Source organism: Carassius auratus, chromosome 31, assembly GCF_003368295.1.
Source record: "Carassius auratus strain Wakin chromosome 31, ASM336829v1, whole genome shotgun sequence".
NCBI lineage: Eukaryota > Metazoa > Chordata > Actinopteri > Cypriniformes > Cyprinidae > Carassius > Carassius auratus.
In genome coordinates this window covers 26,694,712-26,711,573 of record NC_039273.1, presented here as the reverse complement: position 1 = coordinate 26,711,573, position 16,862 = coordinate 26,694,712, and the positions used below count along the sequence as shown (strand labels likewise).

General features: G+C 38.6%; 1 protein-coding gene across 2 annotated transcripts; it reads right to left on the bottom strand.

Moving 5' to 3' along the window:
• On the bottom strand, positions 1 to 16,431 carry LOC113051000 (activin receptor type-2A-like). Of its 2 annotated transcripts, XM_026214569.1 has the most exons (12): positions 15,929 to 16,431; positions 15,628 to 15,702; positions 9,702 to 9,909; positions 9,505 to 9,608; positions 8,377 to 8,531; positions 7,957 to 8,100; positions 6,379 to 6,522; positions 6,011 to 6,156; positions 4,253 to 4,367; positions 4,007 to 4,145; positions 3,781 to 3,911; positions 1 to 2,316 (listed from the first exon to the last, which is right to left on the bottom strand). In XM_026214569.1, exons 2-12 carry the CDS (start codon positions 15,680 to 15,682, stop codon positions 2,122 to 2,124), a joined length of 1,536 nt encoding a protein of 511 aa, XP_026070354.1. In that variant the 5' UTR covers positions 15,683 to 15,702; positions 15,929 to 16,431; the 3' UTR covers positions 1 to 2,121. The 2 variants fall into 2 exon arrangements, with proteins under 2 accessions (XP_026070354.1, XP_026070353.1); XM_026214568.1 differs by having other exon boundaries at positions 15,628 to 16,429.
• Positions 16,432 to 16,862: the final 431 nt, after the last annotated feature.

Here is a 16,862-nt window from a genome sequence, read left to right as displayed (position 1 = left end):
TGATGATTTAAAAGTTTGTGAATAAGTTTATCATCATTCATTCATGGAAAATTAGTATAACAAAAATGTCTTTATATTTAAAAAAAGAGAATCACATGCATAATTCAGTGAGTTTGAGCCTGCAGACATTAAGACAAGAAAAAGTATCAAATATAAAATACCCCGCAGTACAATCTTCTGGAATAATTTCTTTATAAAGCACTGTTTTTGATTAGTGACACCGAAAAGAACAGAGCAACATCATGCTAGTCTAATAATTTAAAACCAACAATCATATTTACATTATTCGTTTGCTGTACATGTGTGTGTTCGGGGGAACTACAGATTGATCTGAAATGTCTTTTACAAACGTACTCCTCACCCAACACACTCGGTTTGTCGTCAAACACATTCAGGCAAAATAATAACCAGGGTTTGTCTTCACAGTACTGAGAGTTTGTCACATTATTAATGAAATAAATAGAAGTGGTTGAGACTCTGTATGCTACAGTTGCGATCGCTGCTGCGTGTTGGTTGCATAATTGCTGTAAGTCCCTGAATACTGCTGTAGTGCTTCAGACAGAGAGGAGGAGACTGAAAGATAGAGCTGTGTGCAAACACTGTCAGTAAAGGAGCCTTCGCTTCAAACGTCAACTTCTAATGTTAAGCAGTGGATTTGATGCGAAATGAGTATATAATTGTCCAATTTTAGTTTTTAACGGCTCCATCCTGCAACAAGAGTCTCTGTAAAAATGCATCACATTGAGACAGACTGATAATAATGTCATTCCTCAAACTTTACTTTCATTATTTCTGCTGGTGTTCAGATTGTTTGATTTGGAAGCTTATTTCAGCCACGGGATTAAAAACTCAATTTAGATAATTGCAACCTTTTTCTTGCAATTTTGCCTTTTTTTTTTTTTTTGTTTGACAGAATTGCGAGATATAAACTGATAATTCTGACTTTTTTTCTTGCAATTTACAGCGGGTGAGTTATAATACTAATACTTTTTCTTTCAGAACTCTAATGTAAAGTTGCAAATGCAAGAACAAAGTTGCTATGGCTTTTTATTTTTTATTGTGGAATTTATGGTGAAAAAAAAAAATGCAAAATGTAAAAAAAAAAAAAAAAAAATGGTTAAATATATTGATAGATTTTACTCATGCAGAATTATCAGTTTTTATCATGCAAAATGTGAATATCAAAATAAACAGTCTGAACTGCAAGATATAAACTCAGGATTTAAAAAAAGTGAATCTGTATCATGAGATAAAAAGTTGCAATTACCTTGTACATTTTTTTTTAAAGCTTCCCTAGTTTGACATCGTGACTCAGTGGCCCAAGTTTCTCAACATGAAATAGATATTAATCCACTGATGTTAATCTAGCTCACATCAGAAACGAGTCAAATGAACTCTCCATCACTCAAATTGCTGGATTATTTCTCATATATATCCACTAAAAGATAATTATGAACAAACACAATGCATCAGGTGCAGTTCGATGAATATGGAGGCTCATTTTGCATATGTGTTACTAAACTGTTGTAAAATTAGAGTTGCATGAGCGGTAAACTGTCCGAATTCCTCCACCATTGGCAGAGTTAATATTGGCCCCTGGTTTCTGTGATTCAGTGGAGCGAGCGTCGATTCCTCATGATACGACTCCTTCAGAAAGAGCCGTGACGGCTGCCATGAAATGAAGCAGAGAAGCGAAAGGCAGAAACACAAGCGTGTTACAGCGACTCGTCTCGCCTCCGTAGCAGCTGTTCAGGAAAAAGCACGAGAAATCAAGATGAGGTATACCTGTTTAAGGGAGGTTCATGGTTATTTCAGCATAATTCCTCAAGAATCCGTGTCCCGTATCGGCATGACTGTAATGATTCGCTGAAAACAAACGGCAAACGACTCCAGAGTTTCACCCTATATTGATGCTAAAATCATAAGAGCTGCTGTTCATAGAAAACACAAAAGGCTTTCGTTTATGCATAAAAGAGGTTTTGGTGCAGACGGAGACGTCCGGTGTGTGTTTGATCTCGTGAGTTCCTCGTGTGTAAGTCGTTGAATTATTCCCGCGCTCGTTTTGCTCGAGTCCGGTTTGCTCTCGCACACGCTGCGCTCTGATTGGCCGAGAGAACAGCATCATAGGCTGGATTCTTTAGGGGGGAAGTCCAGGTTGGTAACCATGGTGACGACGGAGAGGATGTCGTCGGGGGCGATGAGGTTGGTGATGCGGTGCATTGAGAGGATGCGCTCCTCCACGCACCCCGCAGACAGACGCGCCTCGGCCTCGTGGTCCCAGCACTCCTCCACGGTCTCACAGAGCATCGCCAGACCCTGGACACACACACATCTAACCCTGTATTATTTAGTATTAGCTGAGTCTCTTTCGGCAGCTACATGGATAAAACCTGAACACCGTGCATCTATAAGCATCTTGAGCGCGTCATACGAGTATAAAGGGTCACATGACCAAATCACTCATTCACTTACATCTGGAGATATGCAATCTGAAACTGGAAACGTTATTATTTTTGACGTTAGTGTTGTTACAGTTAACTAAAGCTACAGCTACTGAACACTGTTTATGTTATTTAAACAAAGCAAAAAATGAATATTAATTAAATGTGTTTAAATATAAAAAAGCTAAATAGTGGGGAAAAAAGGAATGGCAAAAGCACCAAAAATTACTAATAAATAATAAAATACAAATTATGAATAAATACTATGATAGTATATAAATAATACTTTAATGTTACTTTTATAAATATTAAATTTACTGATAAATACAATTGAGAAACATCCTAATTTATATTATTCATATTCTATGTATTTTTTATTAATTGACACAAAGCGTTGATTGGATAATAAAAAGTCTTGAAGATGTTGAAGGAGAAGTAAAGATATTTCAGATGTGTCAACACTTATTGCATTCTGATGAAATAAACTTATTTTCTTTGCAATAAACCTCACAGATGAAGAATCATTCATTAATGAGAAGATGAGGTCAGTTCTGAGTTCATGTCGACTTTAACATGTTAAAATGCACTGAAAATATAATGTGGTCAGTGTTGATGGACAGTGTGTGTGTGTGTGTGTGCGCGTGCGTACCTGAGAGTGTGTGTATGTGTGCGTACCCTTGAGTGTGTATGTGTGTGCGAACCTGTGAGTGTGTGTGTGTGTGCGTACCCGTGAGTGTGTGTGTGTGCGTGCTTACCCGTGAGTGTGTGTGTGCGTGTGCGCGTGCGTACCTGAGAGTGTGTGTATGTGTGCGTACCCTTGAGTGTGTGCGTGCGTACCTGTGAGTATGTGTGTGTGTGTGTGTACCTGTGAGTGTGTGTGTGTGTGTGCGCGTGCGTACCTGAGAGTGTGTGTATGTGTGCGTACCCTTGAGTGTGTGCGTGCGTACCTGTGAGTATGTGTGTGTGTGTGTGTACCTGTGAGTGTGTGTGTGTGTGTTTGCGTGCGTACCTGTGTGTGTGTGTGTGTGTGTACCTGTGAGTGTGTGTGTGTGCATGTGTACCTGTGAGTGTGTGTGTGCGTACCTGTGAGTGTGTGTCTGTGTGTGTGTGTGTGTGCGTACCTGTGAGTGTGTGTGTGTGTGTGTGTGTGTACCTGTGAGTGTGTGTCTGTGTGTGTACCTGTGAGTGCGTGTGTGCGTACCTGTGAGTGTGTGTGTGTGTGTGTGTACCTGTGAGTGTGTGTCTGTGTGTGTACCTGTGTGTGTGTGTGTGTGTGCGTACCTGTGAGTGTGTGTCTGTGTGTGTGCACGTGTGTGTGTGTGTGTGTGTGTGTGTGTACCGTGTGTTTCAGCCAGTGTTCTCTGAATATCGGCCGTAGTTTCTTGTGCACAACGACGTCCTGCATGTCCTCCAGAGACGGATGAAGACCGGCCTCCTCCTCAAACGGCAGACAGAACTCATCCACGGGCCCTGAGACACACACACACACACACACACACACACACGGATCAGCAGCGGTTCATCACTGGACTTCACCGGAGTGTGAGTGAATGGGTGTTTGTTACCGTCAGCCGCTGTGCAGCGAGAGGCCAGTTCCCACAGCACCAGACCCGCGGCGTACATGTCGATCCTCAGGAAGGAATCGCGCTGGAAACTGATGGCCCCCTCCAGCACCTCCGGAGCCATGTACCGCCGCGTCCCCACCTTCACACAACACAACCTCAGCACACCACATCTCACACAACTAACACTGGTCAGTCAATCTGAGACTATAAAAGAAAAACTGACTTCATTGCACAGATCATATTCACCTGTCCGTGTGTGTCACCTGTAGATTTCCCTGCTTCAAACTTCAGTGACAGACCAAAGTCAGCAATACATGCAGTTAAATCATGCTTCAGTAACACATTCTTACTCTTGATATCTCTGAGAGAGAGAGAGAGAGAGAGAGAGAGAAAGAGAGAGAGAGAGAGACAGAGAGAGAGAGAGAGAGAGACAGAGAGAGAGAGAGAGAGAGAGAGAGAGAGAGAGAGAGAGAGAGAGAGAGAAAGAGGTTATATTACATCTGATTTATGGGGGTTTCACACTGGGGGTGTGGGTGGAAACTTTGAGGGAAAGTGTGAAAAATGCACAAATACACATTTAAAATATTTTCATACATACTTATACAACCTGCTTTTTTACAGTATAAACTTGGTCGTTGTACAAGAAACAAAATAAATGCTTGGGGCATTTTTGGATGGTGTCCATTGTAAAAAAATAAAAAAAATGAATAAATAAATAATGAAATAAGATTCAAATACTTATGTATAAATTTTACTTAAAAATAATAAGTAAACAAATAAGCATATACATTACTATAATGAGTTTGAAAAAAAAAATAGAAACAAAATATTTATCAAATAATATTTTACAAATATTTATATGATACATTTTTACAGAATAAAATGGGTATTTATACAAAAATACTATACAAGTGTCCTGTAAGATTTTAGGCTTTGTGTCCCTTGCTAAAAAAAAAAAAAGATAGTAAATTTAAATATATTTTTTATTTATTATTTTTATTTTTTTTATTTTTAGCAAGGGACCCAAAGGCCCAAAAAGATATAATAAGAATTTTTTTTTCTTTTTTTTACATTTTTACAGAATAAAATATAAACAAATATAAACAAATAGATCTAACAGTACTATAAAGAGCAGAAAAAACTCATAATAAAGTAACTTAACAGAAACAAAAACAAAAACAAAACAGTTAAAAAATAATATTTTACACATATTTTACACCACACTATAAGGGTCTTCTCACACTAGCCAGTCTGAACCGTGCCCGAGTGCGTGTGACCACCAAAGCGCGGTTCGTTTGACTAGTGTGAGTGCTCCGAATCGTGCCCGGGCGCGGCTCGATTGGCCGGCCCTGGCCCGCTTGGAAGAGGTGGGCCAGGGCACGGTTCAGTTGGACTCGGGCACGGTTCGCATGCAGTGTGAGCGCTAACCGTGCCGGAGCACCGAAAAGGACGCGTTGCGTCACGGTTTTGCGACGCTTCAAAACCAACATGACAGGGAAAGGGTCGCTTTGGTCTACGGCAGAGGTGCAAAACGCATAAAAACTAAAAACTGCACTTCAGCTGGTACATTGCAAACATCCTCATACAAGCAGCACGATTACGTGAAAATTTTCGCGCCACTAAGGCGACACATCTGTTTAACAACAGGCTGTGAGAGGGCTGTGGACCAAACGACACAAAATTATCCACAAAGAAAACAGAGCGATGTACTCCATTGCGTTCAGAGAGCGCCGCTCTCCCTGTTTATCCCGAAACCGTCGCACCATAATGACGTAAGCGTGCTCCGGCACGAATGCTGAAACGCTATATGTGAGTGCAGGCCAGAGGGGGAGTGGGGGGGGGGGGGGGACAATCATACTCGGGCCCGGTTCATGGCAACCGTGCCTAGTGTGAGTACACCCTAAATTGGGTCTTTATTCAAGAAACTAAACAGATGTGGCTTAAACTTTAGGATGGAGTCAGATTTTATTTTCGTGGATCTAACAGACTGAAAGTGTTCTGTACCGGTGAGCAACGGCAGGCTTGTGTCCGTCCTTCAGGTTGGGAATGTCCTCGTGTAAATACGCCAAACCGCGCACAAACGTCTGCGCTATCAGACACAACTCATTCCACGACACGACGTTCGCCTTCAGGAAGTCTGTCAGCGAGCCCTGAGAACAAACACACACAGATGATATCATCACACACTCCAAACACACACAGATCATCATCACACACTCCAATCAAACATGTGACACACTGAGGTCATGTGACGATGATGTCACACACTCCTGCAGAATGCATGTTATGTTTGGATGGTGACAGTATGCAGTATTCTGAATAAAGTACACAGGTGTGTGTGTGTGTGTGTGTGTGTGTGTGTGTGTGTGTACCTTCTCATGGTATGCTGTGATGAGCCAGAGCTCGATGTCGACTCCATTCCCTCTTTTTTCTGCCGCGATGAAGTGAAGGATATTTTCATGTTTCATTCCACTCAAACTATACATCTCATATTCATTCTGCCACGATTGTTTATTCTGAGAGAGATTGCAGACAAACACAGGAACATTCAGCAGCATTCAAAGTAAAACGTACATTTACACACCATTGTGATGCACATCAGCTGATTTCTGGATTCATGTGCACAAGATGTAAACAGGCTAATTATTTACTTTATTACCGTATTTTCCGGAATAAAAGTCACACTTTTTTTCATAGTTTGGCTGGTCCTATGACTTATAGTCAGGTGTGACATATTTATAAAGATTATTTTGACATGAACCAAGAGAAATGAATCAAGAGAAAACATTACCGTCTCCAGCCACCAGAGGGCGCTCTATGTTGCTCAGTTCTCCTGTAGTCTACACTGAAGACATAGAGCGCCCTCTGGCGGCTGGAGACGGTAATGTTTTCTCTTGGTTCTAAATAAATGGCACTTATACTCCAGTGCGACTTATATATGTTTTTTTTTCCTCATCATGACGTATTTTTGGACTGATGCGACTTATACTCAGGTGTGACTTATAGTCCGAAAAATACGGTACTTGGTGGACAAATTATTTATGATTCATTTGTTTATCAAATGTGTGCCTGGAGCACAAAACCAGTCATAAGGTGTGATTTTTAAAATTTATTTTTTTATTGAGATTTATACAATAAATCATCTCTCCATTGATGTATGGTTTATTAGGAGGACAATATTTGAAAATCTGGAATCTGAAGGAGCAAAAAAATCTAAATATTGAGAAAATCATCTTTAAAGTTCTTAGCACTGCATATTACTTATCAAAAATTAGTTTTTAATATATTTACAATATAACATTTACTAAATATTTCAATGAAACATGATCGTTACTTAATATCCTAATGATTTTTGGCATAAAAGAAAAATCTGTAATTTTGACCCATACAATGTATTTTTGGCTGTTGCTACAAATGCACCCCAGAGACTTTGTTCTTGAATATTGGTGTATTTTATCACTGCTGTTGCTGTCATTTTACAAAAGCAGTTAGATTTACATTTCCAGTCTTTGTAATGTGAACAAGATGCAAAAACCAAAATACTCCAGAGGGCAATTCCAATATTACGATAAATACATCGCTGGTCAATAATGAACATTTCATCACTTTAATCAAAGTGAATTCTTCAATGTATTATTTCAATTTTTCTACTTCAATATTCCCTATTTAATTAAATGCCACTTTCCATTATTAGTGAAATTTACAAGCAATTTCCGAGTGAAAATCTGTTTCTAGTTAAAAACAAATTAATATATCAAACGTGAAAAGTGAAAAGGTGTATTAAAAACTGCATTATATATTTTTTATCCAATAACATGACAAGCACAAGTCGACCTCTAAAAAATAAAGCACTCAGATTTGAGTTTCCCATGAGCTTCTGGCTTATTATAATCATGTCAAATCTTCTGTGCTGAAGCTGAGGAGGGAACTGGATGAAGTGTGTCAGATACCTGCACCGGGAAGATCTTTACAGCCACGTGTTCGTGCAGCAGCTGAGCTTTCCAGACGCAGCCGAAGCGTCCACGAGCTTTCAGCTCCAGCAGCTGCAGCGGCTTCTGACCCAACAACGGAGAAGGAGGCATCAGACACGGGTCCTACAGACACAAACACAGCCGCTGAACACATGAACACACACACACACACTCATGTGCAGCACAGGTCAACGGCAGATATCTGTCTTGTTTAAACCGCACTAGAAAACAAGACGGATACTGAGTAAGAAAATCTTTTTTTGCAGTGAAACATTTGCTGCCCAATGTAAGAATAGTTCAGTGTGGTTGTTATGAATGGATACACATTAATAACTGTCCGTATCGCTGCCGTTATCCAAAAACATCTCCAGATATATCCTCAAGATGATATTGAGATACCTGTGACGGCACGAGCATCGGCGGGTACGACAGCTTCAGATGCCGGTACATCCAGAACGAGAGGAAGAGGATGACAGCGACAGCCATGACGGGGATCAGAGAGTAGAGCAGCGTGGGTAACACGTCCGGCTTCGGAGGAACGGGGCTCGACGTGACTGGAGAGAGAGAGAGAGAGAGAGAGAGAGAGAGAGAGAGAGAGAGAGAGAGAGAGAGAGAGAGAGAGAGAGAGAGAGAGAGAGAATGAGGATAAATTCACTAAACATGTGACCTACAGCATCACATACACTACTGTTCATCCGACGGTCGATACGACTGTTAGTGGTTTGAAAAAAAATTCAGACTTTTATTGAGCAAGGATGCATTAAATTGACGAAAAGTGACAATAAAGACATTTATAATGCAGCAAATGTATTCTATTTTTTTACTTTCTATTAATCAAAGAATTCTAATAAAATGTATCACAGTTTCCATAAAAATATTGGGCGGCTCAACTGTTTTCAACATTGATAATAATCAGAAATGTTTCTTGAATCAGCGTGACATTGAAAAGAGGAGGAATGATGCTGAAAATACAGCTCTGAATCACGGAAATAAATTTCAACGTAACAGATATTTAAATAGAAAGCATTTATTTTAAATCTAAATAATATTTCACAATAGAACATTTTTTACTGTATTTTTTGATCAAATAAATGCAGTCTTGGTGAGCAGAAGAGATTTTTAAATCTTACTGATCCCTGGCCAACTGGACCTTAATTTGCTCAAAAACGGCTCATTCAAGGAGAAGAGAAGAGTCCGTTCGTTTGATATTTAATGTGTTGAATCACAGTGTGTTTACTGTTATGACGTTTAAAGGCGAGTCAGAAATAGGTGACACTACAATAATACATCATCCACAGACGTCAGAGAAATTAAATGTGTGTGACTTTGTGATTCGAAGTAACATAGACGTGACTCTAAAATCAAAGGATTTTAGGTTTAAATCTAAATGGATATATTCAGGCAAGTGTATGATTTAGATCATGTATCTGGTCAGCTTCTGTTGCGGTGTCACAGTTGTGAGATGTCAGTGGTGAAATCAGTCTGATTATTAATCTTGGAGTGCACATCTGAGTGTGTGTTACTTACTCTGAATCAGCTCTGGACTGTGGTGAAACTTCTCGTTGCACATGTTTCCCTCGCAGCAGCAGAAGAATACGTCTGGATCCTCCTTATGCTCCACACACTCGCTTCTGCACACACACACACACACACACACACAGACTTCATCAGTTCACCACACACACACACACACACGATGCATCCGAGCGTGCATCCGCTCGTACCTGTCGTAGCAGTTGACGTCGTCCAGCCAGCAGCCCTGCTTCACCATCTCCACGGCTCCGGAGCGGTTCTTCCAGGTGGAGAAACAGTGTCGTCGTTTGTCTTTCTCTGCGTGACATGATTCCACGCCGCTCTGGTTCGTGCGGTCCTTCTCCCAGTTGGCATTGTAAAACGCACACTCCTGCGTCTCTGAGCGCCCGAGAATCGCACCTGGAGCACACAGACAGACACTTCAGACGCATAACAGAGACTCTTTATAAAACCACATCACACTTAAAATCTTAAAGGTACAGTGCACTGTCAAATAAGTTTTCAAGTAAAAAAAAAGATTATTTGAGTGCATTTAACAGTCTTTAAAATTTTACATTTAATTTAAGGTGTTACTTGCCATTTTTTATTTGTGAAATTTACTAACCATTTTTTTTCTACCCCATTTTTCTTTCAGTGCATCAAGCTTCTCGAATGGTAAAAGTCAGTCATGGTAATTATAACTACTTTATGATTTTTTTAATGCAATAAACTATGAGGATGTTGAACAGCATTTCTCAAATCTGACTTAAATTATTGGATGTCGATGAACTCTAATAACACAATACTATAATAATCATAAAAACACATAAGAAACAAACAGTGGCTCAAGTTGTCCATTTGTAAAATTGAGATTCTCGGATTGCCGTATGCCGCTTGAATCAGGGTGTCTTAAAAAGCAGCATATTCATGTATGTTTTATATTTTGCATATTTTATAATAATATTGCAAGTTATCAGAGATGATATTATAACTGTGTGAAAAAGACTGAAATTCTAAACTTTCTAAAAATTGCTTTAAGAGCAAGTTAAAATGTCTATTCTGCTCAGCACAGCTGCATTTATTTGATCTAAAAATACAGTCAAATTGAGAAATATTATTAAAAATTAAAATAACTTAAACTACAGTTTTCTGTGTGAATCTGTGTTAAAGTGTAATGTATTTCTGTGATGCTCCGCTGTATTTTCAGCATCATTCCTCCAGTCTTCAGTGTCACATGATCTTCAGAAATCATTTACTGCTCAAGAAACATTTCTGATTATCATCAATGTTGAAAACATGTTTTTCAGGATTCCCTGGCCCCAAACTTTTGAACAGTAGTGTACATGCGCAGGAATGTGTGTGTGTGTGTGTGTGTGTGTCAAGGAAAGGGCTTGTATTTCATCCACAGCAGCTCATTGAAGGGAAGGAATGCTAGAAAGGCGAGACGTGGAGCAATCAGACATTCCTGCTGACAGACGTCTTTGACCTCTCAATAATTCAACACACTGAACAGATTTCTATTCACTTCAGCCCACTGAACATTCACCGAATTCCACGCAAGCGTCGCTGAGACACAAACATGAAAAGCCTTCATCAGGCTGCAGGGCAGAGACGCTTGATTATCAAATAATTATGAGCTTTCAGAGTAATAGTCAACGTACTTCCATAAATCACAGGATTCAGACAGCTGACGGTCACTGATCTCTCTCTCGATGTTATCAAACGAGTTTTCAGTCGGTGGAGATATTTCTGCAGCTAGACGTCTCTTCGTTCTTCAGGAGTGAGTTTCTGAATGGTGTGTTTGTGCCCGAGGAACCGTCTGATGTCTCGACATGAGTCTGCCTTCTCATTAAGAGTCTCTTAATCACCTCAATTAAGATCAAATCACCAGACTGACAGATTCCACTGAAGTCCGTGCAAAGATTTTATCAATCCCTCTAATGTTTTCCTTGTGAAATCTGAACATCAGCATTAAATCATCTGTTTAACCACACAAGAACAGGGCCTTATAACTGTCCCCGCATATCAAACCTGGAGTATTTACAAAATAAACACACACACACACACACTCACACACACACACACACACACACACACACACACACACTTATTACCAGCAGAGGGCGATGACGCTCAACCATTATGTAAACACACATCTACATCAAGATACAAATATTTCATGTAGTTTCTGAATTTATAAATAAACTTTAATGAATTAGATCAAGTTTAAACGAATCGCATAATGCCAAAAAACAGACACTGCTTCAAATAAAAAAAAAACCTGAGTTTTCTGACAGCTTTCTTAAAAGACTTTGATTGAGCATCTTTTGTTCTCTTTCTCTCGACAGATTCAGATCAGTTTCTTCAGATCTAAACTTCAACATCTATCAGCCATCAACAAACTCAACTGGATTGTAAACTCACAGAAGCCTGTTTTTCTTGAAAAAAACTTCCTGTTTGATCACTTTCCAGGTTTAATAAAAACTGAACTTCTATTGACATGAATGTCATCACAGAGCAGGGAAGTCAATATATGTGCACACACACACACACACACACCTTTTATACCACCTAATCTGCTCGAATTTACCCACAATGCAGTTAATGAGCCATAAGCTGCCAACAGCAATCATTCAAACACCGTCAGCGGCAAAAACACTTAACAGATCAAAAACATTCCTAAAAGTTGCATTCCAAAAGTTATTATTAATATTCGTACACTCCTAGTTTGAATGTCGTTTGTCTACATGAGTGTCAGCCGTTGTGCGCCAGTGAAGGGACGTGATCTGCTCTGAATGAAGCGCTCGTACTCTCAGTCATGAGCTAATGAAGCCGGACACTAGGCCTGCTGGGACAGACGTGTAAATCACAGGCCACTCACAATGACAGGAACTACTGCACTCGCACTCACAGCCCGGGAATAACTGAGGATACCACAGAGTGCAACACTTCATCATCTACAGAGAGCAGATCTAATGATGCACCTCCACTATCAAACACACTACAGTCATGCTACAGTGTATTGTAAGTGTGCTATGATGAGATAAAACTCTTTCAATCGAAATAACCTTCTAAAATGTTAAATATTGATACACTTTCAAAATACAATTAAGCAATCAGTGAAGCAAGAGTCCTGTAGGCCTGAATATATATAAGTTTAAATAATTAAATATTCTATCAGGGGTGTAGCAAAACAAAGATTTATCTAATGCACTTAATTTTTCTTTTAATCTTACTCATAGACAAAAAAAATGGGAACAGGGCCTTTTTATAAAATTGCTTTGATTAAAGAAAATATTTAATGAGCTTTGTTTTGCTTGGCCAGTCATGAAAAACAGAGATCAGGGGTATGAGTTCGATTTCCACAGAATGCATCAACTTATATTAAAAATAGCTCACAGTGCATTATAACTAGCTTTGGATGTTGGATGTTTTGGATGTTCTCTCACAGTCACCCTGTATTGGACCCATTTGAGAAACGCTGTCCAAACATTTAGCAGACGCTTTTATCCAAAGTGACTTACAAATGAGTCACTTCAGAAGACATTTGTCAATAATGGCCTACAATATCATGTTAAAAGCATAAACTAGATTAGCTCACAAAACCAGAGCAGGAGACTTTTCCAGACGTGCATCGCCAAACACTGACCAACAGTAAAGGTGCATGTGCGTTTGAGTACTTTACAAATCAGACAACTCTGGTTGTGCTCATGTAGAAACATTCAGTTTTAAAGCACAGTGGCATAAATGTGTGTAGTTTATGCAGAAGAACAAAAAGTGAGAGTATATCAAGTAATATTAAAATAGGAATCTAATATCTGAGGGAAGCCGTGCTGAATTATTCTTCTGGGTTTGCTGAATAATTGACGTCATGACTGAACAGCTCTATTGTAAGGTTTGTCAAGATGGAAAAAGACCTTGAGAAATTACTTAACGACTCTTTTAGTGCAAGAATCCTTGAGTGATATAATAAGTGAACTTAGAAAGTGACTCCTTTAAGACTTCTGCTTCACATATTTTCATTCACAAAGCAGCATCATATTTTACTCTGGGTTTCATTCAAACACTTCACAGTTTCTCTCTAAACACACACACAGTTTGTGAGCTTCTGAATCTCTCTCTCTCTCTCGGTCGGTCCGTCTTCTCCAGTTGCTCTGCAGATTCATCAAATGAAATGCTTTCAGAGGCTATGACTCTAAAGTCTCCCAGAGTTTGGCCTCCTGCTGCGTCCGGACACACTGGAGCCAGAGACGCACATCTGTCTGAGACACGCTGAGAGACAGCTGCACATCTGGAGCCGGAGCTGAGCTTCTGCACTCACAGAAACAACTCAAACCCTCACCAGATACTGTTACTCCTCCTACACAACAACATCAGACTGCCAGGCACATTCACCCCAAATCCTCACTACTGTGACATGATTTATGCTGATTTTTATAATAAATTATAGCATTTCGTACAGTATAACAGTAATTAGAATTACATTAAAAAGCAAAACTCTATATTTTCCAGGAAAATGCTCTGAAAGTTTATTAATGAAATAATGTCACAATGCAAAATATATTACTGGTTCTAAATACAAGCTTAATATTTTAATCAGTATATATTTTACATTATTATTATTACTACAATACATGATCTTGGTGATAAATATTACGTTGTTAAATATTAAATTGTCTTTAATTTAAGCTGATTGTTCCCATTTAATATTTGGTACAGCATTACAGTAATGATAATTACATAAAATAATAAAAAAAAATTACATAATAATAATGACAGTTAAAAAAAATTATATATATATATATATATATATATATATATATATATATATATATATATATATATTAATGTTATTGCCTTTAGCTAATGCTAAATGTAAAAATAAATATTGAATTTTGCTGCACAGTAATGAGATTTACATTAAAAAAATAAATGTTTATTATTTAAAAAAGAAAAAACAATTCAGGCACATACATACAAAAATAAAAAATAATAAAAATCCTGGTTTTAAAATAAGATAAAAATTTTAAAATTTAAGACTAGGCTTACAAAATATATATATATAATTATATATAATTTTCCAAAGTAAGTGAGTAGGACATGTGTGTCTGATGTGAGTTATGGCCTACACTAAAGTAAAACTCTTGCTGCACGTCACACACACAAAGCATGCTGGTGTTTAATGGCATTAGTGTTATTCTGGCGTCAGACTCTGTAACCTTGAGCACTGAAGCGTTCGGACATCTTTAAAAAGACCAGGATAGTGGCTAATCTGAACAACATCTGACCAAAGCCTGACCCTACGACTCATCTGCACCTCACTGTGTGACCCTCATGGACTCTGTATCCATCTATCATCCGTCTCTACACACACTACACCTCTTCAGAGTTACATCCGAGGTGTTTCTGATGTGGGTCGTATGGTGCATGAGCTGATCACAAGAACAGATTCTTGATCAGAACAACAGATCTTGACGCATCAGGAGCAGAAAGAAAAGGAAATGGATGCATTTTGAGATAAAGAAGTTTCCCATGCCAACAACAGGATGCATTCATTGTATTTTTAAGCAAATTCATTCAAATAATCTTGAAGAGTGAAAACATCTTATAGGATGGATTTGAGTAGAATATTAGAAATCAAATTATTGGCAATAATTATTCTTAAATAATTAAAGAATCAATGTGAATTCATCATATGTTAAATGTCAATGCCATAGAAATTATATGATACGACTTATTAATTAATACATGAGGGTTAGGTAAATGTATATATATATATAGATCAGAATCAGAATGAATCTTATTCAATCTACTGATTCAACAGCTCAAAATAAAACTTCTTCAGAACACGCTCAAATCTTGCTTACATTCCCACTGAAAATACATAAAAATCCTTAGTGAGTAATCAGAAAACTGTAAAAATTACAGTTAGTTATGCGTATACTGAGACCTTTGTTGTGCAGAATCACACTGGAGCTCAGTTATGAGCAAAAGCCTTCAGTGCAACACCAGACCAACCTCAGTTACACTTCTGTAACATGTAACACACACGGCTGTAACACACAGCTCCATTAATCCGACACAACCCATGACCAGTGCCGGGGTCACACTAGATATAAAGCAGAAATGGTTACCCACCTGATGAACAGGATACGAGGAATATGGCCAAGGCCAGTTTGGTGTCTGTCCTCATTTTCAATGCAGATTCTTGTTCTGCAATAAAAAAATAAAATCCAAGCAACACCCAATCTGATAATCCGCTCTCTCTAAAATTAATGTTTTAATATTGCCAAAAGCATTTATTTGTGAGCAAACAGGTCCGGATCAATGTCCAAGTCTGTAAGAGAGGTTTAGTGTTTGAGAGATTTGACAAATCCTCAGAGTGGAGGTCAGTGCGTCACGTGCATAGATGAAACATCAAAGATTAATACAATCATACTGTGTTATAAAGTGACAGCTCGGGTCCTGAAGCTTGTGCACTAATATCGATCAGTATCGATCACTCAGTTCATATGCATGGGGAAAATTCCAATTCATGGTTCAAGTTCAAAAGCATCCCGATATGATCTCCTGGTTCTTAAAAAAAATGATTTGAATGCATTTGAAGATTTTATATAATCACAGTCATCTTCATTCCAGAACACAGAAATATAAATCCAGCTCAGGGATTAAACACAGGCTACTGACATCCGAAAAAAGCAACATCTGAAATAAATCAAATACACAGAGTGTCGGATAAACATATATTCCTCCGTGAAATCCGAATCAGGATCAGATGATCATTTCAGCTCCGTTTCTGTGTTTAAACGTTGTGTGTCCGCTGGAATAAACCTTCAGATTCTCTCGTGTGTGCTGAACACAACATGGCGAACAGCGCTGAGTGTTTTGGTTTTTTCCTGTCCTCCACTCCTCCTCCTTTCATCCACTCCTCCTCTCGTTTCCAGACTACAGTAAACACTTCCAGCTGGAGATTGTTCAGAATGCTTTATTCCTGTAGGTGCCGCTTGGAGGCCCATTAAAAGCCACTACCTTTGCACGACATTTAAACATTGTGAAGGTTTTTGATTTAACACAAAACTATTAAACTAAGAAATGTAATCTATTCAATAATTTATTCGCAAGGATTAGTTTGGTGGCATGCACATTCAAATTTAAACTCGCCATAACTGTAAAATTATACTACCTTGTAATCACAAACGAATCTGATTGGTCCAACCGTTTCCGCGATGAGAAAAGTAACAGATATTGTGTGACAGCGCTGTCCACTTCGGCAAAGATAATGGAAATCCTAAACAGGCAGTTCACTTAAAATACACGGTGAGGAAATAAAACAAGACAAATATTAATTAGACCTCCCAGCAAGTCCCCACCAA

What these genes read in the sequence shown, in the direction of transcription:
- LOC113051000 (XM_026214569.1), bottom strand. Translation starts at nt 15,682, where the DNA reads ATGAGGACAGACACCAAACTGGCCTTGGCCATATTCCTCGTATCCTGT. An exon ending in AAGCCTGCCGTTGCTCACCG is followed by an intron (nt 4,368 to 6,010) that starts GTACAGAACACT and finishes TCTCTCTCTCAG; the next exon opens with AGATATCAAGAGTAAGAATG. An exon ending in CAGGTGACACACACGGACAG is followed by an intron (nt 4,146 to 4,252) that starts GTGAATATGATC and finishes TGTTGTGTGAAG; the next exon opens with GTGGGGACGCGGCGGTACAT.